Source organism: Sinocyclocheilus rhinocerous, unplaced genomic scaffold (genome assembly GCF_001515625.1).
Source record: "Sinocyclocheilus rhinocerous isolate Xijiao unplaced genomic scaffold, SAMN03320098_v1.1 scaffold1853, whole genome shotgun sequence".
In the NCBI taxonomy this organism is placed as follows: domain Eukaryota; kingdom Metazoa; phylum Chordata; class Actinopteri; order Cypriniformes; family Cyprinidae; genus Sinocyclocheilus; species Sinocyclocheilus rhinocerous.
In genome coordinates, this window is record NW_015640075.1 from 192,430 (window position 1) to 217,449 (window position 25,020).

The window sequence follows — 25,020 nt, forward strand, 5'->3', positions numbered from 1 at the left end:
TGTATATATATATATATATATATATATATATATATATATATATGAGATCAGATTTCATCACTTACAAAATTTTAAGTGTTTTTTTTTCTTGCTGTTCAGACTACAAACGAAAAGAAAGAATTAGCAAAAGATTCATATCTAAACATTTCCTCTATGCATTCATGAATGCTGTCAGATTATAGTGGTGACTTTTTATTTGCACGTTTGGTCCCTAGTGCTCTGAATTTCTGGTACACCTTGTTTTTCCCACCTAGAGTGAGATGAGGACAGAAAATAAGCTGGAAATGGAGAGAGAGAAAGAGTGATGGTGAGTGTGTGGCACAGGGGTTTAATATTTCTTTGCCAAATTAGAAGTACCACCACAGGGACATCTCTGTTTTGTTCACACTGATAATGAAGCATGCTGAGACTCCTATCTGAGATTGATGTAACCTCCCTGATGTGTACAGCACATCCCCAGACATGTTATTTCCAACTTCTACGCTGTAGAGGACAAGAACTGTTAGAGTAAAATATCACGGGCTCATGAGAGCCTCCAGCCACCTGCAGTATGAACACACGCAGAATGTTCAATGTTAGTATAGGTTGCCATAAATAATCCATATGGTATACAGTGATGATGTGTGTATCAGTTTCTTTTTTTAAAACCGCTGTTTCACTTTAGAAGTTAAAATCAGCCATTGCCACTTCAGGGTTTGTGTGATGCCTCAGAGAAATGCAAATCTCTTGCTACCGTCTGTGGAGCAGTGGATTAATCTTTTGGAAATTATATGTTTGAACACCACAAACAGCACTTTTTGGTCAGTTTCAGCTCCGTTTTAATGAAGTGATACAACGGCTAATTTCCAGGGTTCCTGAAGTACCAGGAAATGTTCCCACTGCAGCATTTGTTTGTAAACTGTATTTTCAGTCTATTGGGCTCTTTGGTTGGCTTAATGGTTTTTCCATGTTGCATTATAGCTTTTTTTTTTCCATCTACTTCGGACTTTTATGTCTTTTCTCTGCAAATGTGGAGAAGTATACCATGAAAAGGTTCATTTTCACTTTCTAAGACAGCACAGTAGCAGTAGCAGCCTAAACAGGAATTGTGCTACCGAATGTGAAAAATGTGAACTAAAAAAAGTATGAAAAAATTCGGATTTATTTCTACTCTAAATTTTCAAAGCATTATCAATGTCCATTTACAATGAATATTTCAGAAATGCATGTTGATTATTTAATTTCCTATCCCTATATATTGATTGCTTGCTTGTGACAGGGAGCTCTCAGAAAAGTCTAGAGCTGGGATTCTCCCAGTGGGAGTGATGTTGTACTACGCTGTCCTCTATTCAGATTACTCATCATAGTAGGGAAGCCATCCATCGATTCCTATCCATCTGTCTCTCTTTCTCTCTCTCTCTCTTTGTTTCCAGTCTGTTCTATATTTGCTCTGGGCCATGCGGCCTCTCTGTTTTCCCTCATGCTGTATCCCATCCCATCCCATCCCATCCATCTTTAATTAAAGAAAGAGAGAACATCACTGTGTCCTGACAGACACAATTAATAGGGAAATGGCAGCAGTTTTTCTGTGGATTCTTTGACACCATGGTTAATAACTAAAGCAATCACCTTTTTCTCTGTCTCTGTTTTACTTAGTCTTTTTACCCCATCTTACATATTTTGAACTCATCTTATTTTTCTTTTGAGATAGGTATTGTTGGTTATGGTGAATATAAGCAATTATTTATAGAAAAACAACCAGATTAAAATCATATAAAGAAATCATACTGTGCATGACTATAGCCAACTTTCTTTTCTGAAGAATTCTAAAACATGACATCAAATATAGAGTTTTTCACTCTTTCCTGCTCTTTGTGTGGTGTTAATACCGTTGGATGACTGATAAACCTCTTTAAAAGCTCTGTTTTTCTTCGTTTGGTTACAGAGGCTACGAGGACCCCATAGAGGCTGAATTGATCGATGAAAGACACCCCTACATCCATGGCATGTACCCAGCACCTCTTGCACAGCCCGAGAGGGGCAGCTTGGCCAGTCTAGACCACATGGGTGGCCGACGCTCCCCCTCGATTGACAGCATCCGCAAAGACCCGCGCTGGAGGGACCCCGACCTGCCTGAGGTCATCGCCATGCTAGGCCACCCCATCGATCCAGTCAAATCCAATGCAGCCGCCTACTTGCAGCATCTCTGTTATGAAAACGACAAGATAAAGAAAGATGTTAGGCAGCTGAAGGGGATCCCAGTGCTGGTGGGCTTGCTGGATCACCCTAAAGCAGAAGTCCATCGCAAGTCCTGCGGAGCTTTGAGAAACATCTCCTACGGCAAGGACCACGATAACAAGGTGGCCATCAAGAGCTGTGATGGGATTCCTGCTCTCATACGTCTGCTGAGGAAAACCAATGACATGGAAGTTCGGGAACTTATCACAGGTATGATATGATAACTACATTCCATACTGGAATTTAGCACTGTGATCATGAACACAAACTTTGTAAAGTGGGTTGTACGTGGGGTTTCACCCACCTAATTATGGCCACGTTCACACAGCAGCAGAATACGGTTGTCAGTCCTGTATTTGAGTCCTTAATACGGTTACGTTCACACACAGTACGGTACATTTTCGGGACTCACAACCGCATGAACTTGATAAACTTGCGGCTCAATCGGACTCTTGTCGTGTCAGAAAGTGATAAGACTTTCAGTTTTATGGACGTCGCCATCTTTGGTCAACTTTGGTCACTGTCGCTATGGTAACTAGCAAGGAATACGGGCTTGATTCCTGTTGCACATTCATACAGACAGAATCGGAGAAGCTACTGTAAGTTGGTGTGTGAACGTGACATTTCAAGACTCACACCTGTAAGTAAATGTGGTTGTCAATCCCAGAAACTGCCAGTGTGAACGTAGCCTATTAGGTTATTTTAGAATTTTTTGATACCATTTACCAGTTATTTTAAATGTAATAATATTTCACAATATTACTGTATTTTAGCATTTGGTATTTTAGCAAGAGACTTCTTGCAAAAACATTTTTAAAAAATCTGACAACAAACTTTTGAAGAGTAGTATATAAATAGTCAACTTTTGGGAATATAGGTAACAATTTTAAGAATGCTACATTGCTTGACACTAATCTAAAATTTGAGGAAGACATTTTTATGGTGGTAATAGGAGCTGGTTGAAATTCAATTCTAGATTCATCAGGCTTTCCTCTGTGTGACTGCCTGACCAATAGAAGTCATTTTTAGTCCAGTAACCTTCCATCTTTTTTATCTTGTTTGTCCTAAATCTTCTATGATTCATTCATTTGTGTTTTTCTCATTTCATCCAGTCATGCTTGTCAAGCATCCTACTAATACTAGCCATAGGCCTCTCACCATGTTTTGCACGTTTAAATACCAGATGAGTCCGGACTGATGTTGACTGAATCCAGGTCAATCTTTCAGCGGGACTGCTGAGCAGGGTCTTGACCTGCTAAATGTCACTATAAGAACACGCTGGGGTTTAGGTGTGTCCTCCTGGGACCTTAATCCCTCGGCCTGGTCTCCATGACCTGACACACATTTACTAGAACGTGGACAATGCAAAAGAGTTCCGGCTTCAGACCGGACACGTAACGCACAAAGACCAAAGACACATGTTTGCATGCATACGCAAGACATTTTATTACTGGAACAGGGGTTTTGTGTCACTGACAGACAATGAGGGATTTACAAAATCTTAAGAAAAAATAATAATCATAAGCATTTGTATATGAAATAATTCTAAACATATCCCATTTTGGGGTCAGTAAGATTTTTTCATGATTATGCTCAGCAGGGGCTGCATTTGCATGATTATATTGTGAAATATTATTACTATACAATTTAAAATAACTGTTTTCTAATTTAATATATTTTACAAATTCAGAAATTACTTATTAATATCAATGTTGAAAACAGTTCTACTGCTTAATATATGAAATGGTCACTCATTTTTGCACCATTATATATTTTTTATGTCACTTTGATCAAATTAATGCATCCTTGCTGAACTAAAGTATTGATTTCTTTTTAAAAAATCTTACCGACCCCAAACTTTTGAATAGTAATGTATATGCTTAAAAATACTGCATGCTGATCTTTCCTCTACTAGGGTTTGGTGAAACTACTGAAAGAGAAAATGTTTTTCTGGTAATGACATTGACTGATGGTTCTCCAGACCAGACGTTCAGTTTTTTCACAGATCCCAGAAAAAAGTTTCTAGCGTGTGAAATACCTGAGTGAATCCTCATACTGCTGGAGTGTGAAACAGTGATGAATAACAGCTCCGCAGCCTCAGTGATTAACTTTACAGCTAAAAATAGCTCTTTTCTACAGGATGGAGGGAATATAGTGTGTCAGTTCCAAACCGAGCCCCTGGAATGTTTTTTCTGCAATTAAAAATAATTGCAGGGTTTTAAAAATAGGTTCACCTTGTGCTTTTGAACGCCATGGTTGGTACCCACGTATCGTCAGCAGCACTTATTTGCACCCTCAACCAAGAAACTCATTGTGTGGATATTGCTAGTACTTTTTTCTTTCTGTTCATTTTTTTTTTCTAATTCAGAAGTATCTATTTTTGATTAAACTGTCTGTTTTAATTTGGTGACCCTGTGTTAAATGTTCTTCATGTGCTCTGAATATTTAGCAGTTCATATTAATATTTTTAAATTAAGGTGGTCAAGAATGATACAACTTCAAAGCATCAAAATTTCCTTTTCAGAGCTCTCCAGCTTATGTTAATTGATGGAAATGTATTATTTAATTACAACCAACCAGCTACAGCAGTATGTTTATACCAGTAGCCATGAACCTCTGCTTCGTTGTCTGCGTTCTGTATCTTTGTATCTGCCTCAACTCTCCATTTCATCCTCATTCATTTTGCTCTGATCAAGCAAGTTTCTAGTAGAAACAGATTTAAGATGTACTTCCTAATTCCGTAATCCGTACTATACTGCACAGACTCCACTTCTCTATGTTTTTACACATTCCAGTCAGACTGTCAGTCTGTGTATTATTAGTCTTGGGAATTTTTCAGTTACTTTTTCTGCTTGTTGCATCGTTTCTCCAGTAGGTGGCAACAAGTGACTGTCTGAGTCAGCAAGTCATTCTCATCTGATTCGTTCAAAACTCTTGAACGAAACAAGTGACTTTATGAGTAAGTCGTTGAATCATTCACTCAACAGATTTGTTCAAAAACACTCATTCAGGAAATACCACTATTATATGTTGTTTGGAGACACAGTTAGACTTGGTAGAACATGAACAGGTTGCATGATGCAACCTCATCCTCGAAAAATGTACACAAAAAAAGGTAAAATAAAAATATGATCCAAATTACATTTAGAAATATAGTTACTAAATGTCAGTGTTTCATTTTGGTAATGCGTTGAATCTCACGGTCTGAATGATTCCTTGTTTTTGTGTGGATTACTGTTTGTGTACTTATGCAGAGGTCTCCTCAAATCACCTGATTATATTTGAAAAAAAGAAGGACATTAGAAAAAGGCCATGAAACATTTCAAAATGGCATTTGTTCAGAAATTCCACAAGTCCAGAGTATGGTAGCATTTCTGAGATGATTACTTCATTTACCCTTCTTTCCTGTTTCTTTCTCTCTGACTCGGCTGTCCAATCAGTGTATGATGAATGGCAGGGGGCAGGATGGGACTGTAATAGCCCTAAGTGAATGGCCTGTTAGAACAGCATATCTGCTGCTCCCAGGAAATTGAATTAGCTGGGAGGCTCCAATGACAAGCAGGAAGGAGTAAACTCAATCAGGCTGCACCTCTTGCAAGGTTCAGCTTCCCTCATGTGGGTTTCATTGGTTCCTTTTGTATTAGATTTGTGGGATATCCAGGAACCTGCAAAAGATGCCAGGGGAACCGAACAGATACGACACTATAGAGCTCTCTGAAATAACATTGTAAGATTTTTACCACTGTATGGTGTGTGTTTTGTACAATTAATATGAATATATTAATATTTTGTATAGATATCTATACAACTTTAGATGAACTTTATATTAGCTCAACTGGTAATGCATCAATGTCTAAGACTAAGTGTGGTTCTATTACTATTTGGTCTTTATTTGACCAAAAATAACTTTTGTTTTTAATATATTTTACATTTAAATTTTTTGCTGTGATAGCAAAGCTACATTTTCAGCAGCCATTACTCCAGTGTTCAGTGTCACATGATAATTAAAAATATTACAAATACTATAAATGTGTTTACTGACATTTTTGAATGGTGTTGTGTGTGTCTGTGTGTATGTGTGTGTATGTGTATATATATATATATATATATATATCATATACATACACATATACATATATATGTATACAGCCTTTGGCTGCTTCAACCTGCTCCAGTTGTCTGCTTCCTATTAAAGCCAATGAAGTGAAGTTAATCAGCATGTGCTATATATAGACCTCTACATCTCCTCTGACTACAAGCCCATCTGACACAATAACACGTGCACGAGTGCATGAGCTAGCCGGTAATGAACCATGCTCCTTAATGTTCCACTTTACCAAATAGACATTCCCACATTCGGCAGCGGCCATGTGTACAGTGTCTGTTATCTGGACTTTAACCAGGGTCTAATGGCCATTCAGCACCTAAGAGGTGATGGCGATGGAACCACCTCACAGATGGAAGTACAATTATTACTGTTATTATCCGATAGTAAATAGATTTATTTTGGTGGTTAAAAGAACCTGAGCCCACATTACACAGAGCTATGACATGTGTACTTCTTGTCTCCCGTTGGAGTTTTTGTGAGCAGAAATTGATCTGGAAGTAATTACCGAGTGAGAAGAACATGGAGTGATGATGATGTGTATGAAGGGCAGAAAAATAGATTCAGAGTTGTATCAGGATCAGGATGTACATTTGTTTGAGTTAGTAGTCAACTATGTAAACTCTTGCTATTTCTGTTTTTAGCGAGTATGACCTGTGGTCCTGAGACTTAGTTTTTACTAACCCAAGAAAAGGCAGTTTATTTATTCACTGTACATTTCCAAAGGGTAGCAGTAGCTGTATGGGGCTTGCCAAGTTAATAAAACAAAGGCCAGTCTTTCTTAACTGTGTAGGCGTATAGATATCTGCTGGCTTATAGAACAAGCTTCTCAGTTTTATTGTCTAGAAAATAACAGCCTGGCCCCTTCACGTTTACTCTGGACAATTTTTCTCAAACTTTGTTTTTCCTATCCTTTTTTCCTGTCCAATCCTTCTTAGTCGAGGTCTGTAATGGAGGTTCCTGTCTGAAAACTCAGAATCAATGCTTTTGTAATGCGTGGTGTGTCAACAGATCTAACAGCGGTGCCACTTTTTGTTTGTAGCTCTTGTGTCATTTTAAGAGGTGTAACAGGTCCTGTTTCTTTTCTCTCTCTCTGTCTTACTCCACCTGTTAGGAACACTTTGGAACTTGTCCTCCTATGAGCCACTGAAGATGGTGATAATTAACCACGGGCTTCAGACGATGACTAACGAGGTCATTATCCCTCATTCGGGCTGGGAACACGAGCCGAACGAGGACTCAAAGCCACGAGATGCAGAGTGGACCACAGTCTTTAAGAACACATCAGGATGTTTAAGGTATACTGGTCTGATTGACAGCACCTTTCACATCTTTGTTAGCTGACCTAGAACAATGGCAATGAAAACTCTTATTGGTCTTTCGGTTTTTGCAAGTCTTATTGGGTTTCTGCAAAATCCTTTTACTCATTTCTTCTGTTCTAATTGCTAAAACGTTTCAGATGAATGAAAGAAGTTAATTTTATATTAAGATGGTCTGTTTCTTACAATGTTATTTTAGTATTGTTTATATACTATTATAATATTAATAAATTTTTTAATTATCTTTTAATCTTTTTTTTTTATATATATATTAGCTTTGTTATATTAGTTTTAGGTTTAGTAATTTTAGTTCTTCAACTTATTTCAGTTAGTTACCAAGGCAACCTTTCTAATTTTTTCATGTAATATTTATATTTTATTTTATTTCTGCTTCATTTCAATTAACAAAACTTTTTAGTAGCTTACGCTTTAGTTAACAATGACAGCAATGGCCTCTTGTGTCTAACTCACTGTTATACTGCCATATATTGCTTGATATGGTTCCTGCGCACTAGTGGTAGAAAAGCAAATTGTTTAGCTTTGAGAAGATCATTTTTGCCTATGGGAACAGCAGTTAAAATGAGCTTTAGTTATAGAGAGGCAACCGATATATCTACAGTATTTGGAAAACAAAAGTGGGAACAGATGATTTTGTATAGACTGAACTTATTTGTCTTCTGACAAAAATTTATGAAAAAATATTAAAACATCTCCACATTATAACTAAAGGCAAAAATCAATAGCCTCTGCCTGTTCTATATTTAACCATTTTTGGTATAATGTTCCGAGCCTCTCTGCAGACACTGATCCTCTCCTCTGGGGGTCATTCTAGCAGCTCAGCTTTTGATTAAGAAAAGCAAGGAAACATTGCTGTGTAAGAGGGGTCCAGGCTGATTCTGCTCTTTGCCTGAAAAGGAAATGTTTTTTTGTTGTTGTTGTTGTTGTTGTTGTTTTTTAATTCCATGTGATCTTTGCCTGTCTCAGCTATTATAAATGGACATTGGATCCATGTTTAACAATAAGTATGTTTTAAAACTCTAGCATATGCCTTGACCATCACTGACTTGGCAACACGACCCATTGATTGATATGAACTGAGAACAACTCATCAGATCATGAAATCTTCCTCCATTGACGTGATCATTGTTTTAAACAATGTGTTACAGTGCCATGATGGTGCCTACAGTGATCCTTCTTTTTCAGGATTCACATATGGTTGTTGTACTCTTTTGACACTGTGGCATCAAATCAGTTTATTGTTGCCTTGTTTGGCTGTGACTATCCTTGTTTGACCTACCTAGACTTCTGTGGCTATTGCGGATAAGCCTCAGCGCACAGGCCTGATTGTCTAAATCAGCTTGCTAGCGGCAGAAGCAGGTCAGTGTAGTTCAGTTTCATGACCTCAAGTGCTCTCTTTAAATCCTTAATCTTGTGATTGCATGAGTAGGTACTTCCAACACAGGGTTGTGTTCTGGTTGTGTCTTATAGGCAGAACCAAAATTTGCAAATATGATGACATTTGGTGTATACAGTATGAGGTGTGATTCAGATATCATTATATTTATATCTGTTCTTTACTACACTGTTGATTGTATTGGGATGTTTCAGAAGCAGGATTTGGATGCTACAAGAATTCACTTGAGTAACTGTATGTGGTGTTTCACCATTGAATAAATGTAGCGTTCACCCTCTTTCCTTTTTCCTTTAATTCCTCCCTCTCTTCTCTTATTTGAGCTGTGTCCTGTGTTGTGTGAGAGCTCAGCACTGAAGCTCCGGAGGGACGGGGCTGTGTTTCCACCCTCTGTTTCCTCTTTAGCAGCCAGGCCTCTAATCTCCTGCTGCTGCTGCTGCTGGTTGTGCTGCAACCTGCTGGGCCAAGTCCAGCTTCTGCTTGCTTCTCTGTATGTGACTCTACCTCCCTGCTATCATCCGTTCTTCCCAGTCTCTCCCTCTGTGCCCTTTCCTTTCTTTTTTGGAGGTAGACCTACTGGATCGCTGATATCTGCAAAAATTAATAATACAAATAAAGAAGCAAGGACATTATTGCAATAGTTTATTTATGTATCTATTATTGATTGAGTTATGCTGCCTTAACTAATATTGTTCCTTGAAAGTTGATCAAAAATATAGTAAAAGGTAGTATTGTGAAATATTAAAATAACTCGTTTCTGTTTTAATATATTTTAAAAGGTAATTTATTATTTTGATGGCAAAGCTGAATGTTCTGCAGCCATTACTCCAGTCTTCAGTGTCACATGATCCTTCAGAAATCATTCTGATATGATGATTTGGTGCTCAAGAAACATTTCTGATTATTGTCATTACTGAAAGCAGTTGTGCTGCTTAATTATTTTGTGGAAACCATGATACATTTATTGGGATTCTTTGATGAAAGCATTTAGAAACAGTAATAGAAATCTTTTGCAGTCAATCAATTAATCAGAAATGTGTATTCTCTCTCTCTCTCTCTCTCTCTCTCTCTCTCTCTCTCTTTTTCATGCATCATAAGCAAGCACAATCCAGTATTGGTCGTCCTTTTTCTCTTTATTTTAAAGATTGCCTGTGACAGGGCAATCAATATTATCAGGTTAACCAGTGCCTCAGCAGGCCTAAATCATGTATCAGGGAGATGTGGCAGTACAGCCATCATGGCATCATGTGTTTCCATGCGATGCCACCTCTCAGCAAGTCATCGCAGACATGCGGTTGTGCACAACGCCACTCCATCCTCATCCTGTCTTTTTAGCCTCAGCTCAGCCTGTATCCATGGAAACTGTATCCAGTGACATCTGTTGCCTAGCAAGCTGCTTGGAGGCAGAGTTTTGTTTCCTGTCTCTCTTCAGCAGAGGGAAAGCACCCTTTGTTTATTTCTTTGCTCATTGTGACAAATGTGCACATTTGTAATTCATGATTAAGTAGTGCATCCTTGTCCTGTTTGTATTTGAGATTTTTGAAGGTCTTAAAAGGCTTAAAGGAACATTTTAGCCAAAAATTATTCATCCTTGCCATCCAGAATGAAGATTTTGACTCATTCTGACAGCACCCATTCACTGCAGAATCTGTTCTGATGAAGAAATTAACTCATCTACTGTACATCTTGGATGGCCTGAAGGTGTGTAAATGATTTTTAGCAAATGTTTATCTTTGTATGACCTAGAGCAGAGCCAACAATGAAGGGTTTTCAGGGTCAGTCAATGAATCATACATTCCTTATGTTATTCTATACAAAAATTTATTAGGACTGGTAATTCGATTTTTTAATTAAGATCATTTATTTAAAAAATACCTGCACATTCATATAAATAATATAATATATATAAAAAAAATGTCCCACAATATTATATCTTGGATTCTCAAAACTATTAAGGAACAAGAAATTGTAGGACGTATTCAATATTGTGCTGACTGTCCTTCAGGCATTATGGAGGAAAAAGACAGGTAGCTGTAAAAACGCAATCCATCTCTCTTATATCTGGATTGCTGCCACAACAGATGCACAGCTGGAAAACGTTACATTCCATATGGGTTTTATACTGCAAATGGGTTTAAATTTCTTCTGCTGGAAAAGGACTCATTTGTTTGCAGGGTGCTAGTTTAATTTGTTTTCTCCAGTTGTCGTTTGATAGTGATTACCCTGGAGTGAGGCTTTTTTATGGATAGGATTTTAACTTGGTAGTCTAGTTATAAAAAACTACAGCTTGAACAGCTGGTAGTAAAGAAATATCAGGGTAAAGGATGTAGAACACAGGTGGCTCCTGGTGCCTTCTCAGGCTGTGGACACATCTGACGTTCTTTGAATTTTTTTTTATATAATGCTGCTAACCATTTAACTTTATAATGTACGCTGTCCTCCATTCATTTTTAAAGAGGGACATTGGTCATTTTAGCAGGTCTGAGATCAGAACAAGGCTTTAATGTGGGTTTAATTGGACTGGGTGACTGTATATTGTTTATCATACACTTTCCAACAAAAATCAGTGAATTACCATAATAAAATAATAGCATTGGTTGTAAAAAAGCAATATCTGTGTCTGTATGTTTTTGCCTTTTTGTCAAGCTTTTATCAGTCTTTGCCCTTAAATTCAGATTAATTCTAGTGAATCCATTCATATAAACAGTAAATTAGCTATTTAAAAAAAAAATGCAATTTTAAATTATTATTTTTTAAATAGTCAATTGACACTAATCACTATGTTTTCAAACAGGTTGTATAAAGATGCTGTATTCCAGTTGTTGTAGTGCTATCACCATAATCCATTGTTTAATCTGTTTAATCATTTCAAAAATCCAAACTGTTTTTGTGTATAGATTAAATTATATTGTAAAATATACTGAAAGTGTATTTTATATATTATAATTTAATATATGAAATATATTTTAACATATTTGAAAGATATTGGCAGGGCCTTAGCTTCTTTTTGCCAACAACATAGCTCCTTTTACAAGTTTACCTACTTTAATTATGATTAGTTTGTAGCTTGGCAAGTTAAAGTTTCAAAGTAGCTTCCTCAACAAAATCTTTTAATGTGTCAGCTTATGATGTATAATTAGTACAAATTACTTGTGCTTACTCATGCTTTTGCTGTTTGCCGTAGGAATGTGAGCTCAGACGGTGCAGAGGCACGCAGGCGGTTGAGAGAGTGTGAGGGGCTGGTGGATGCCTTGCTGCATGCACTGCAATCTGCAGTGGGAAAGAAGGACATGGACAGCAAAGTAAGTGTATTCAGCAGAGAGAGCACCTGGAGCCTGTATTCATCTTTGTTTAAACATTATACTGTTTTCTATGTTTAACTTTCATTCGGTAGGTCACACACACACAAATCCAGACTTCAGGGAGGGCTGTAATAAATATGAAAGGGATAAAGGGGTGTCAGCTTGTCAATATCACAAAACAAACCCAGGCAAGTGATCAGGACCATAATGTAAAGCGAAGGAGTCTTAAAGGTTCATCTTAAAGGTTTTTGTGCGATAATGACTGCCTGGCTGTACATTATCCCACATATTACCCGGCTACTTCTGATATAAGGGTACATTTTTCGAAATTGAGATTTATACAGCATCTGAAAGCTGAATAAATAAGCTTTCCAAATTGACAAAAAATATTGATTTGCATGTAAATAGTTGTATTATGAGACATAAAATCAGCACAGCTATGTACGTAATCACTTGCCTGGCACAACGGCCAACTATACAGTTTAGCGGACATTATTCAAACATATTTGACTATACGATGCTGCAATTGAACAATTATTATTATACAATTACATAATAATTATTATTATTATTGAAATAATATTTATTTAGTCTTTAGAAGACAAATGGTCACTTTTTTAAAGATAGTTTTTCCCTTCCAAAATGCCTGCATACATTTTTTTTAATTCTTTCAATTTTTCTCTCTTGCTGTCTATTAGTCTGTGGAGAATTGTGTGTGTATCATGAGGAACCTGTCTTACCACGTGCACAAGGAGGTTCCAGGGGCGGAGAAGTTCCAGGACCCCTCAGCTCTTCAGGGCCCTGGCTCTGCTGGCACTCAGAGGAAGAAGAAAGATGATGCAGGCTGCTTCGGAGGAAAGAAGGCTAAAGGTCATTATTGAATTTTTCTTCATCTCATCTATGTGCTTTATACTTCTAAAACAGTGCTGAGCATCTTTAGATCACTGAGTCTTGATCATCATCAGCCGGATGCTTCCATCACTGGCAGGTTCACGGAGGGCAGTATGATCCTAGCATTTACACAACATCATAAATAGCAGTGCAGGCAGATACTGTAATAGGAAGCTAAATGATGCTTGAATCTCTCTTTGTTTGGCCTGTGCTCTTTTATGACTCATGATTTATTACTGGAGTATCAGTGTTCATCTTTAAATGGATGTGGGTGTAGGTTCACTGTCTGTGTTGCTACATTGTCTTGAGTTGAATCAGTTCTTCGAAACACTTCACTTTTAAACTGCTGAGTGTTGTTCAGGTACATATTCTTTTACATAATGCCAAGAGAGTTGATTCATTTCCAGGTTCCAGGTAGTTTCAAGGTTTTTGTTTTTTTTATATAATTTTCTTATACTAGTTGTCCAGATTTTTTGTTCTCTCTTAAATGAACTGATGTGAGACATCTTGAATATATTGTAGCGTCGTGCAACTTCCCAAAATAAATAGGCAGGAGACGGAGATCCAGTTCAAAAGCAGCCAACGGCCTTTGTTTATTTCCTGAACGTTACAACCTAAAACACATGTATCAGGAGGCATCCTAACTTTCCCAAAAACAAGAAAACGCGAAGGGCTCTGAACTTTTTCTTCCCTGAGCTTGAGCTCAAAATGAACTCTCTTCTGCCGCACGCACCTGGCCCCTCCCCCAACTATCCCCCCATTAACAGGTAATAATAGTGAACACATTTATAGCGGGAAGCAAACAGCCTCAGCGCCACAATATTAATGATATAATTTAGTGAATTGATTCTTGAACAGACCTATAAGTGAATTCAATAAACAAACTGAAGGAGCAAAAGCAAGAATGTCGGTAAGCAGCAAAGATGACAACATTGATGTCATGCTGTGCCTCATGGACCCTTTTTAATGAGGTTTGTTTATCTGTCAGCAGCCCTGGAGATTTACTTTGAAGATGCAAGTGACATATATTTACACCAGAAAATGCCCCTAACAAGCGTTAAGAGATGTTTTCCCAGCAAGCTGTTTGGACATTTCCCCAGCAAAATTTTACCGGATTTAAAAGACATAATTTAGTTTTGCACATAACACTCCTGACACTTTCACTATAACAGGGCTCCAGACTGCGACCATTTTTTCTGCCTGTGCGACTAAATTTTGTGTGCAGTCGCACTGGCGCGACCACCGCGTTGTTCAACTCATAAGCGCTGCCATTTCTGTTGCATATGACAAACATCAAATGGCAAACGAAACTGAAAGCATAATGAAACCGCGCTACTCGTTTGAACTGCGCAGCGCTTCGAGTGTAGAGCCTGGTTTATACTCGCCGCGTCAGCACGAGCGCGAAGCTGCGCACAGCAAAAATGACTGGCATATTGAGGAAACGATGGATTGTTTTCAAGCTAAAGTAAAGTAAAAGACCGCTTCTTAAACCAAAGGTGAACATATTGATATTCTTGTGGGGGGGAAAACATGCAAGCACTGTCACCGACAGCAAGTTTAGTTTTACTTTTCTTTTTGTTTTTGTTTTCGTTTTAAAAAGCTTGTTATCTTTGCTGTTTACTTCACGTTATGCTATGGAGGCTCTCTTTTATTTGTTTTTTATTTGATTCCTCAGTGTTTGCTAAACTTTCTGTAATCTATTAGTCGGTATATAATACAGCATGTGGTGTATGCCATGCCTCATCTTATTCGTTTTTGTTAATAAACGTTTTGTAAGCTAGCTTGGCATTGTATCTTACTGATTTATTGTTGTTGTGCTTTTTAATTAAGAATAACAATGAATCTTTTGTTTTAGTCTTAAAAAGTGAAAGGTGTGTGGATGTATGTTAGCAAAACAGACAATTATCTTTTCTTGTAAAACGTGACAAGATCGCCAAGCCCGGCTTATAACACAGCAAAAGAGGAACTCCCGTTCATAAAATTCAAATCACAAATAATACTGATGAAAAAGAACGGGTTGAATGTTAACCACTTTCGTTTCTATATAACTATGATAAAAGCATGCATTGATTAATCCCATGTTGTAGCGCAAAAATAAAATTTGTGACCAAATCATGTGCTCGTGCGACCAACTGAAAAAGTTAGTCGCAAAAGAGCGACCAGTGGGAAGAATGAGAGCCCTGTATAAACACATAAAAGTTTAGGTTGCTATGTTGGATTACCACAAATTAAAGCAGAAAATGGGTTATTTCTGCACCGCTAGTAGATTTGATAGGAAATTCTCATAGGAAATGCTGTATTTATTCTTAATTATTAAGTTAGGTTAATTAGTTAATTAATGTAATTTAAATTACACTGTCATTCAAGAGTTGTGAGGTCAGTAAGATATTCTTTTTTTTTAATTAATATTTTTGTTCAGCAAGGACACATTCATTGATCAAAAGTAAATAAGTAAATCACGAATTCCAAAAAAATATATATATATTAAGCAGCAAAACTGTTTTCAACATTGATAATAATAAGAAATGTTTCTTGAGCACCAAATCAGCATATTATAATGATTTCTGAAGAATCATGTGACTGAAGACTGGAGTAATGACGGCTGAAAATTCAGCTTTGCCATCAGAAGAATGAATTGCAAGTTAAAAATATATTAAAATAGAAAACAATTATTTTCAATTTTAATACTCCACATCCACAGCATTGTTTTCCAGTAGTTTTGTTCACATAAATGCTACCTTGCTGAGCATAAGAGAGCTTTTTCACAAACATTTTTGACCCCAAAAATTTGAACGGTAGTGTACGTATCACATTATAATACTGAAGCAAAGTAAAACAAGGTCATATTAAACATCTCCCTTTCTTTGTGTTTCCACTTAGCATTAGCGATGCTCAGCACTCAAAGAGGCAATAGATATTCAAATGTCTGTGCTATTAAACCAAATGTGTTGATTTTCAGGTGGCTAGCTGAAGAGCATGCCTTTGATAGTTTAGATTACTAAGTAAATTGCTCAAATCTGCACAGTAGATGGCCTTAAAGAGAAAACTGACTGTAGAAGACTGATTATGCTAATGCCCAGTATAGCAGCCCTGCAGCCACGCTGAGAATACAGTATTACATTATGAATTGTTCTGACAGCATTGCAGAACACAATGATGCATGAAATCTGTGAATATATTAATAAGTTTCTTGTAACCATTTAGTGAATTTGCTGCAAAAAGCTGCATAAACTCTTTTGTCTCCTTTCTGGAATCTTCACTTAAGGGAACTAATGGAACTAATGGACTCCCTCCTCAACTTTGTACTTGATTAATTTTTTCTTAAACTCTCTCTCCTTTTTCTATGTACTTTTAAGTGGTTCACAAATAAGTTCTGTCTCCTTTAATACACACACTCTCTGAATCTCCTTTCTTCTTCCCTGCCTGCTTTGTTTTCTTATTGGTCTTGCTGCTGTTCCTGCATTGGCTAACTGTAGAGGAATGGTTTAATCAAGGTGAGTGTCTCTTCCTGCTTTTCCTCTGTCTGTCTGTTTCTCTCAGCATACACTCACATAATGCCTTCCTCTATATTCATCAGAATAAACGTTTCATCACTGCCCCTCTTTCACTCTTTCACCTTCCATTCTTAAATAACTGGCTAGTGTTCCTGTCCTCAAGGAAATGTCAAACCTGTGCCAATTTAGCTGGTTCAAAGCCCCTTTCAGCTGGCATAGATGTCTGTGTGTCTGTTATCTGTTAACGGGGCCTGCTTTTGCTTTCTGTCTTTTTGCCCATTGCTTTAAAGGGATAGTTCCACTGAAAAATGTCATCATTTACTCACTCTCATGTTGATCCAAACCTGTATAATTTTTTTTCTTTTATAGAACACAAAAGGAAATGTCAGAATGTTCACATTGTCCTTTTTCATATAATGAAAGAGAATTTTGTCAAACTCTAAGCAAAATTGCCAAAAAGTTCCATAGTACAATCCATACGAAGTGTGCACTAATCAAAGTCTTCAGAAATCATGCAATGGCTTTGTCTGCAAAAAAAAAAAAACCTATTCTAAATTAGATTTTTGTCTTGTTCATTAGTTAAAATATCAAGAAATCTTTAAACAAGATAAATTTACATGAGAAGCAACACTGCATAAGATATTAAGACTTGTTTTTAATTCAAACTTGTTGTCATTAATTCAAACTTGTCTTTGCTTTTAAACAAGTTAAAAAAATCTGCCAGTATCTTGCCAATATTTCATACAGTATTCCCTCTCAAGTACGCTTAACTTGTTTAAAAGATTGTTACAGAAAAAACAATTTAAAAAGACTTTAAATTCTGATGTAATTAATGTAATTAATTAATTTAGATACTTAATTTTCATTAAAAATCTTCCTCTCCACTACAGAGATGTGCCTATTTACATTTGGTGCGTCGTGATTGGGTTACAAGACACCATGACAATTGCCATTTTTTTTAGCAATTCACCAAATTTTAATATGTGCATATTTAATTTGTGCAAAGAAGATAAGAGAGCTACAGTGGGGGGGAAAAAAGATTTTTACTGAAAAATAGCTTTGGTGTTGGTCTTAAGTGATGTTATGGCTTCAGAGTACTTGAAATATAGATTGTGAGTCATGTGGACTATTTCTAAGATGCTTTTTTGTTGCTTTGGAGCATGTCAAATAAGTTTGGAACAATATGAAGGTGAGTAATGTTCATTTGTAGAGGAACTATCCTTATAACATGTTCTCTGTGTGTGGTAGTGGAGTGGTCTTCATTACTTCACTCTGTTACAGACAGCCGTCCTCCATGACAAAGGCTCTGCATTTTTAATGGGGGTTCCCACTCTTGCGAGCTGGTGTCAAGAGTTTGTCTTTGCATATCTGTGTAGTAGTTAGATTTATGTGTGGCACGTCTGTAACTGTGTGTGTGTCTGAGACTGGGTCTACTTGACATTTTCATACCAGTAAATTCCGTCTCTCATAGAGTGACACTTACAACTGCTCTTTCTGTCTCGTTCCCTTATGCTCTCTTACTCTGTCTTCCCCTTCTTCACTTAGGGAGGAAAAACGGAGAGCTTGACAAAAACTATGACACGTTGGACCTACCCAAGCGCACAGAACCCACTAAAGGTATGTCTACTTTTGACACCACCGAATTATTACATCTTTAAGCTGTCACTCTTCTGAAAAGGGGACAGGAAAAGACCCGACTCTTTGGTTTTTCTCAAAAAGAATAAAAAACCTAGTTATGAAAGGCAGGTACATTGCTTTAAGGAAGTGAATTCCAGTAAGATACAGTTTAGAAATAGTGTATGGCCAACACACTGTTAGACTACTGAGGGTTGTAGTGCACAGTTTTATGGGAAGTGAAGCTCTGTTCCCAAACCTAGTGAGCTGCCTACTGAGGCGGTATGCTAAAGTCAAGTCAAGTCACCTTTATTTATATAGCGCTTTTAACAATACAGATAGTGTCAAAGCAACTTTACAGCATTAAATAGGAAAATAGTGTGTCAATAATGCAAAATGACAATAGTAAACACTCAATTTTCAGTTAAATACTAAAGCAATACCAGCATCGCAGACAAATTTACTGTAAAGGCGATACCAAAATGCATTGTGACAAGCTCAGTGATAAAATAAAGATGGTAAACAAGATGAGAGAAATGCACTACCATTCAAGAGTGACAGTAAAGACATTTATAATGTTACAAAAGATTACGATTTCGTATAAATGCTTGTTCTTTTGAACTTTCTATTCATCAAAGAATCCTGAAAAACATGTTTAACATAAAAATATTTATCAGCACATCTGTTTTCAACATTAATAAGAAGAAGAAATGTTTCTTGTTCACCAAATCAACATGTGTATTTGAATGATTTGTGAAGGATCAAGTGACACTGAGGACTGGAGTAATGATGCTGAAAAAAAAAATTTATCACATGAAAAAATTACATTTTAAAATATGTTAAAATAAAAAATTGTTTAAATAATATTTTAATTTTTACAATTTTTTTATGATTGCGCTAGAGTTGCTGCTGATTCCAGACAAGTCACTTATAAGGTTCTGTGATTGTTAAGATGCTGTCTTAGTAGGCAGCATGCTCACTAGGTTTTTGGAGAAGAGCTACTGCTTGCACAGAGTGCATTGAGTGCACATCAGCATACAGAGATCCTCTGGGAATCCCAGGTATCAGGTAACAGTACTCTTCTGCTTAGGCCTTTTATCATTATGACAAACACAGCTGTAATCCTCAGTGGCAGAGTGCTAAATAGACAGTGTGTTTTAATCCAATTGATATCCCTGACCAAGTTCATCCAGATAGAATGAGGCAGATTTACCCTCAGAAACAGGTCAGATTGAGGCCTGTGCTGGCTTAAACCACCTCTGTGTGAGAGATGCTCAGACCTTTATCTTGTAATTGTCTGCAAATCAATCATTAGGGATGCAGGCTAAGGGAGAATTCAGACAAGACATGTTGCAATGCAGTGGAACAGAACAGGGGTCTCAAGACTAGACATGCTGTCTTAAAAACCCTGAAAAACATCAGTCCTTGTGGCAATGGTGGAAGATGTCTGTCTCTATTTACACCCACTGCACAGTCATCAGGGAGCCACTCAATACCTCTTTCCTTCTGACAGACTGATCTAAGATCATTTTACCTCAGAGCTCTACTTATTGAGACAGGAAAATATTTTATTGAGGCTAATTTTTTATGTATTACTATATATGAGCCACAAAGAGGGATGAAAAATGTACAATTTTTAGATGACCTGTTTTTTTGTTTTTTTTCCGACGAGTCTGTAAGGCTTGTGAAAACATCCCATTAAAGAAGAGAAATACTGTTTACCCCACTCATGAGAGGACCATCGTTTGTGTATTGTCAGATTTTAAAAGAGAAAAACGAAGGTAAATGAATAAATAGGAATAATGGGAAATCAAATGTAGTCATAGAGTTTTTGTTGAGAGGTCTACATGTGTTTGTTGTTGGAATGTTTTGCTTGGCAGAGGAAAAACAGTAAAGTAGCTCATGGACAAACCCACAAGGAATCTGCAGTTTGTCACATTTTAATTTGGGAGAAATCTGTGGAATGCATTGGTCTTGAGCATAAGAGGATGGATTAGTTATCAAACTAAGTAATATATTCAGTCGTATATAAGATTTGTAACTGAGAAATGGAAAATAAAACTAAAAATGTAAAACTTGAGCACTTTCAATTATACTATGGTTCAAAAGTTTTGCATCAGTAAAGTTTTTTTTTTTTTTTTGGAAGAAAGAAATTCATATTTTTTTTATTCAGTAAAAATGCATTAAAGGGGTCATATGATGCTATTTTAAAGATCATTATTTGGTGTATTTGGTGTAACAGAATATGTTGACATGCTTTAATGTTCAAAAAACACATTATTTTTCAAATACTGTACATTATTGTAGGTCCTCTATGCCCCGCCTCAAAGCCCCCTCCTTTGACAAGCGCAGTCCGCTCTGATTGGCCAGCTGACCCAGTGCATTATGATTGGCGAAATCGCATCATATGACCCCTTTAAATTTTATTAAATCAAAAGTGACAGTAAAAACCTTCTAATAAATGGAGTTCTTCTTACATTTCTGTTCATCAGAGAATCCTGATGAAACTGGATCGCAGTGTTCACAAAAACAAAAAATATAAAACCGCTATTTTACATCGTAATAATTTTTCACAATATTTCACAGTATTAATGTTATTTTACAATATTACAAATATCAAATAAATTCAGCGTTGGTAAGCATAAGAGACGTCTTTCAAAAACATTAAAACATCTTACCAACCTCAAACCTTCGAACAGTAGCGTACTTTTCTGCACACTTTAGTACATCTTGACTCTATAGGTGTTGCAATCCTGCAGAAATCTGCAGAGTTCTCTGTGGACACAGACTGTGTGTGATCCTGCTCAAGGGTTGGTGCATCCGTGTGAGAATATGCTGACTATTGCAAAACTCAACAAAGCCATGTTTGTTTTTGAGCATGTGTCTTCTGGTGTGTATTTTCACTTTTCTCACACAGCTTTGAGACCAGTTGACCTTCCAGATACAAACAACAATCACGTATTAGTTAAAAGTTTCAACAGCCTTGTTCTCTCAAAATGTTTTTGAGTAAATGGTTGCCGGTCTGGAGCCATAAGTAGCAGTTCCATAAAGTTGTAATGGCAGCTGTTCAAAGTCAACAGCATTTCTTGTCTCTCTTTAATTAGCCTCTTTCTCATTAACATGCAAAATGGGGATGATGTTGAACTGATTAATTTTTGTGGTTTATCAATGTAAGCTGATTTTTCTTTTTTAATGGCTCAAGTCATGCAAGCAGATGAGCTTTAAAAAAAGTATTGTGCCATGTTATATTTGCATGATGGTTCGGAAAAAAAAAACCTTACTCCTCATCCACTTAACATTAGTTTTGAAGCATTAATTATCACAAATGAATCCTTTTTGTTCAAATGTTAAAAGACACATTAAAAGCCTTTTTTTAACAGGAAGAGCAATGAAGTTTGTAATGTCAATTGGCTGTGACTGTCTGATGGAGACATAAGGCCTCTGAAAGCACCGGGCTTTGTTTTAGACATAAGACATAAACCTGCACTTGTTTGAACAGGAAAAATAACCTCGCCTGTCTCTTTGCTAGAGTGTAATGAATAAACAAGGATTCACATTTGTCCATGAGGATATGGTTAGGGTTAAGAAACGGCAAGCGATCAGATGAATAGTAAGTCTGGTCTGATTTCAGATGGGATTGGCACCTGGGGATTAATATGCAATAAAAAGAACAGGGTAACTGAGTTTAGTGTGCAATGGGACTGCTTCTATTGTGAGTCTCTTTCTGTGTGATATATATCCATAGATCATAAACGTGTGCTTGAGAGGCTGCTGTGACAGCTTAGAGTATTGAGGGATTTTGGTCGCTTAGCTGAACCTGAGATACACAGCCAATGTTTATTCACTGAGCATCTTTGTTGCATTTTATGCCTCAAGCATTTGGTTTCTGAGAGGTCCTGTTTGGAAACTACAAGCCATGAAAGATATGAAGGCTTCCTCGCTGCATTATTCACTTCCATGGAGAAAGAGACCAGAGAGATTTAATTAAGGATTCTGAGGGAGATGTGATTGACAATGAGCAGACTGGAGTCTGTTCCAAAACCCTGTGAGCTGCCTCATGCCTCACTGCCTAAGTAGGCAGCTGCCTTCTGAGACCATATCCTAATAGTGATGGAACCTTATAAGTGACTCATTTAAAACATTTTTCAATAAAATAATTAAAATAGTAATTTATGCACTACTGGTCAAAGGTTTGGCATAATGAAGATATTTAAATATCACCAAGGCTGCATTTATTCGATGAACAGTAAAAAGAGTAATATTTGGAAATATTATTACAATTTAAAATAATTAATATATTGTAAAATGTCATTTATTTCTGTGATGGCAAAGCTGAATTTACAGCAGTCATTACTCCAGCCTGTAATGTTACACAATCCTTCAGAAGTCATTCTAATATGCTGATTTTGGTGCTCAAAAATATAAATTTTCTTTTTTTTTCCAGTGTTGAAAACAGTTGTGTTTTTAATATTTTTGTGGAAAATGAGATACACTACGATTTAAAAGGTTAGGGTTAATTAAATGTTAATTTAAAATAAATAAATAAATAATCACAATTATTCAGCAAGGATTCATTAAATTAATCAAAAGTAACTGTAAAAACAATAATTTCAATAGAAACCCATGAATATTGGGAATTTGGCCACAATGACCAACAGAAGCAGCTTGGTTTGAAAGTAACTTCTGTGTGAGTGGTGCTTCATTCATCGCTACGCTATTGACAATAGACAGTGGACCTTAATGTGACCTCTAGAGTAATGAGTGTGCCTGTGACCCCTTAAAAGCAGCTCACAAGGTTTTGGAGCAGAGCAAATGAGTGCATGTTCTTTGGTGTTAACTGAAACGGCATTTACTGTGCTAGAGGTCACAGAATGTGGAGGTCATGTAGAGAAGCTGTTAGTACACCTATTGTGTTCCTTAGCCCTTAATTCAAACAGTGAAGCCATTGTTGTGTTTCATAAAAAATGAGTCCTGAGAGAGATGAAGACTCTGTGAATTAATTACATGTCATATTCTCCCCTCTCTGGCTTATTCCTTTTTTAGCACTCTCATTCCCATAACGTAATGGCATCAGGTGGAGGGAATGATGATGAATCATGTTTACTGTGTTCTGCTGTGGTTCCTCCTGTCTGTGAGCAGCATGCTTTACACAGAGTCCAACTTGTTTACGCATGAAACCTTTAAAATGAAAACCTAAGCTCTATTCCAAAGCCTAGTGAACTGAATTGCTGTCTGCTGTTTACATGGGTAGCTACATTCAAAGACTCTTTAAACGAATAGTCAGGGAGGAGCTCACATTAAGTGCACGGGTGACATGACTCACAACTGATTGCAGAAGAATTTGACGTCAGCGTGTTCATAAACTAATGACTCCACACTGTAATTAACATAAAGACATAGGGCACACAAAAATTGAGGAAAGTAGTCATTATTTTTGTAGAGACTTTGATATTAAATGACGTGAATGAAAGCATGATTTATGGATGGATTTAAATTGAGCTCTCAGGAGGCAGCATAATCATGTACACAAACATCTTGTTTAAATAAAAAAATTCTGCCTGTTTTCCATTAGAGTACAGACTTGATAAACTCTCAATGCACTTTTTTTCAAAGCTTTTAGCATTTGAATTGTTAGTGGTTAGTGCATAAGACAGGTTTTTGCCCACAACTGTTTAGTGAATTTGCTCAGTGCCAGCTCAGCAGTTTCTAATAAATTCGTGCTTTTGTGTGTTTGCCTGTTGATTAGACTGTGGTAATACCTTACTGTGGTAATACCTTATGAAGCTCCCTGTTTTTTTAATTATAGAGATTTATTTTTCGTTGTAGATTTGTCATCACAAAATCCAAGTGCTTGTTTGTACATTAGACAAGTTTTCCCAAGGTTATTCAGCAGTTACAGATAATAGCTTTTTTAGCCTTCTCCTGAAGAGATATGTGCCTTTCATTGCATTGCTCCATATCTCATTTAATTTGCCTCTGTTGCCTGTTGACAGCTCGCCCGGTATGGAGATTTACGTGTTCTCCAAAAAGAACTGAGCGGTACAGACGGCTCACTTTAGAACAGCATCTTCCCATCGTGCCTGGCGGCTGGGTTGCTGAACCATCCATTGAATTTAGAGAGCTTCTTAACAACAGGAACAACATTCTTAATTGGCATGTTTTGCAGCAATCTACACTTGAGAAATCCATTTGTGTTATCCATTCGAGTCCTCTATTAGGAGACTGTCTCTGCTGGGATTAGGTATTCTGCTCTAAAAGTGAAGCTGCCATATTTTTCACTGATGTTTTGTTAATGAACTCGAGCTCTCTACCGACGTCTCTGTTTATCAGAGCTGTACATTTCACATTTATGCTGACATGCCTCATCTGGCCCTCGTTCTGTCAACACTGTCTTTCTCCCACATGCTGAGACGCCTCTGTGACTTTGAAATAAAACATTTTTCCTGACTTTTGCACTGAAAAAACAAACAAAACATTTTTTCTATCAGTATTTCAGTCTTGTTTTCCAGTAAAAATGTCTAAACACCCTTTGTTTATTTATCTTATTTATCGTTTTTCCTTATAAATTATGTAGCAACTTGTTTAAGGTAATAAGATTTGCTTTCAGAGAATGTATCTATGTAATAATTTATTTATATTTAATGTTTTTTATTTATTCATTATTTTT

General features: G+C 36.8%; 1 protein-coding gene across 8 annotated transcripts in view; it reads left to right on the plus strand.

Annotated features, from left to right (window-relative positions):
• The window catches only part of LOC107752493 (armadillo repeat protein deleted in velo-cardio-facial syndrome homolog), a 129,874-nt gene that overhangs the window by 83,795 nt on the left and 21,059 nt on the right, over positions 1-25,020 (plus strand). For 6 of the 8 annotated variants that reach the window (XM_016568476.1, XM_016568480.1, XM_016568481.1 and 3 more), the window contains 6 exons: positions 1,925-2,427; positions 7,437-7,620; positions 12,237-12,354; positions 13,053-13,224; positions 16,722-16,739; positions 18,285-18,356. In XM_016568476.1, coding sequence (XP_016423962.1) covers positions 1,925-2,427; positions 7,437-7,620; positions 12,237-12,354; positions 13,053-13,224; positions 16,722-16,739; positions 18,285-18,356 — 1,067 coding nt within the window. Of the gene's footprint in view, positions 1-1,924; positions 2,428-7,436; positions 7,621-12,236; positions 12,355-13,052; positions 13,225-16,721; positions 16,740-17,898; positions 17,929-18,284; positions 18,357-25,020 lie in introns of all 8 variants that reach the window. The other 2 variants (XM_016568483.1, XM_016568479.1) reach the window with 2 other exon arrangements.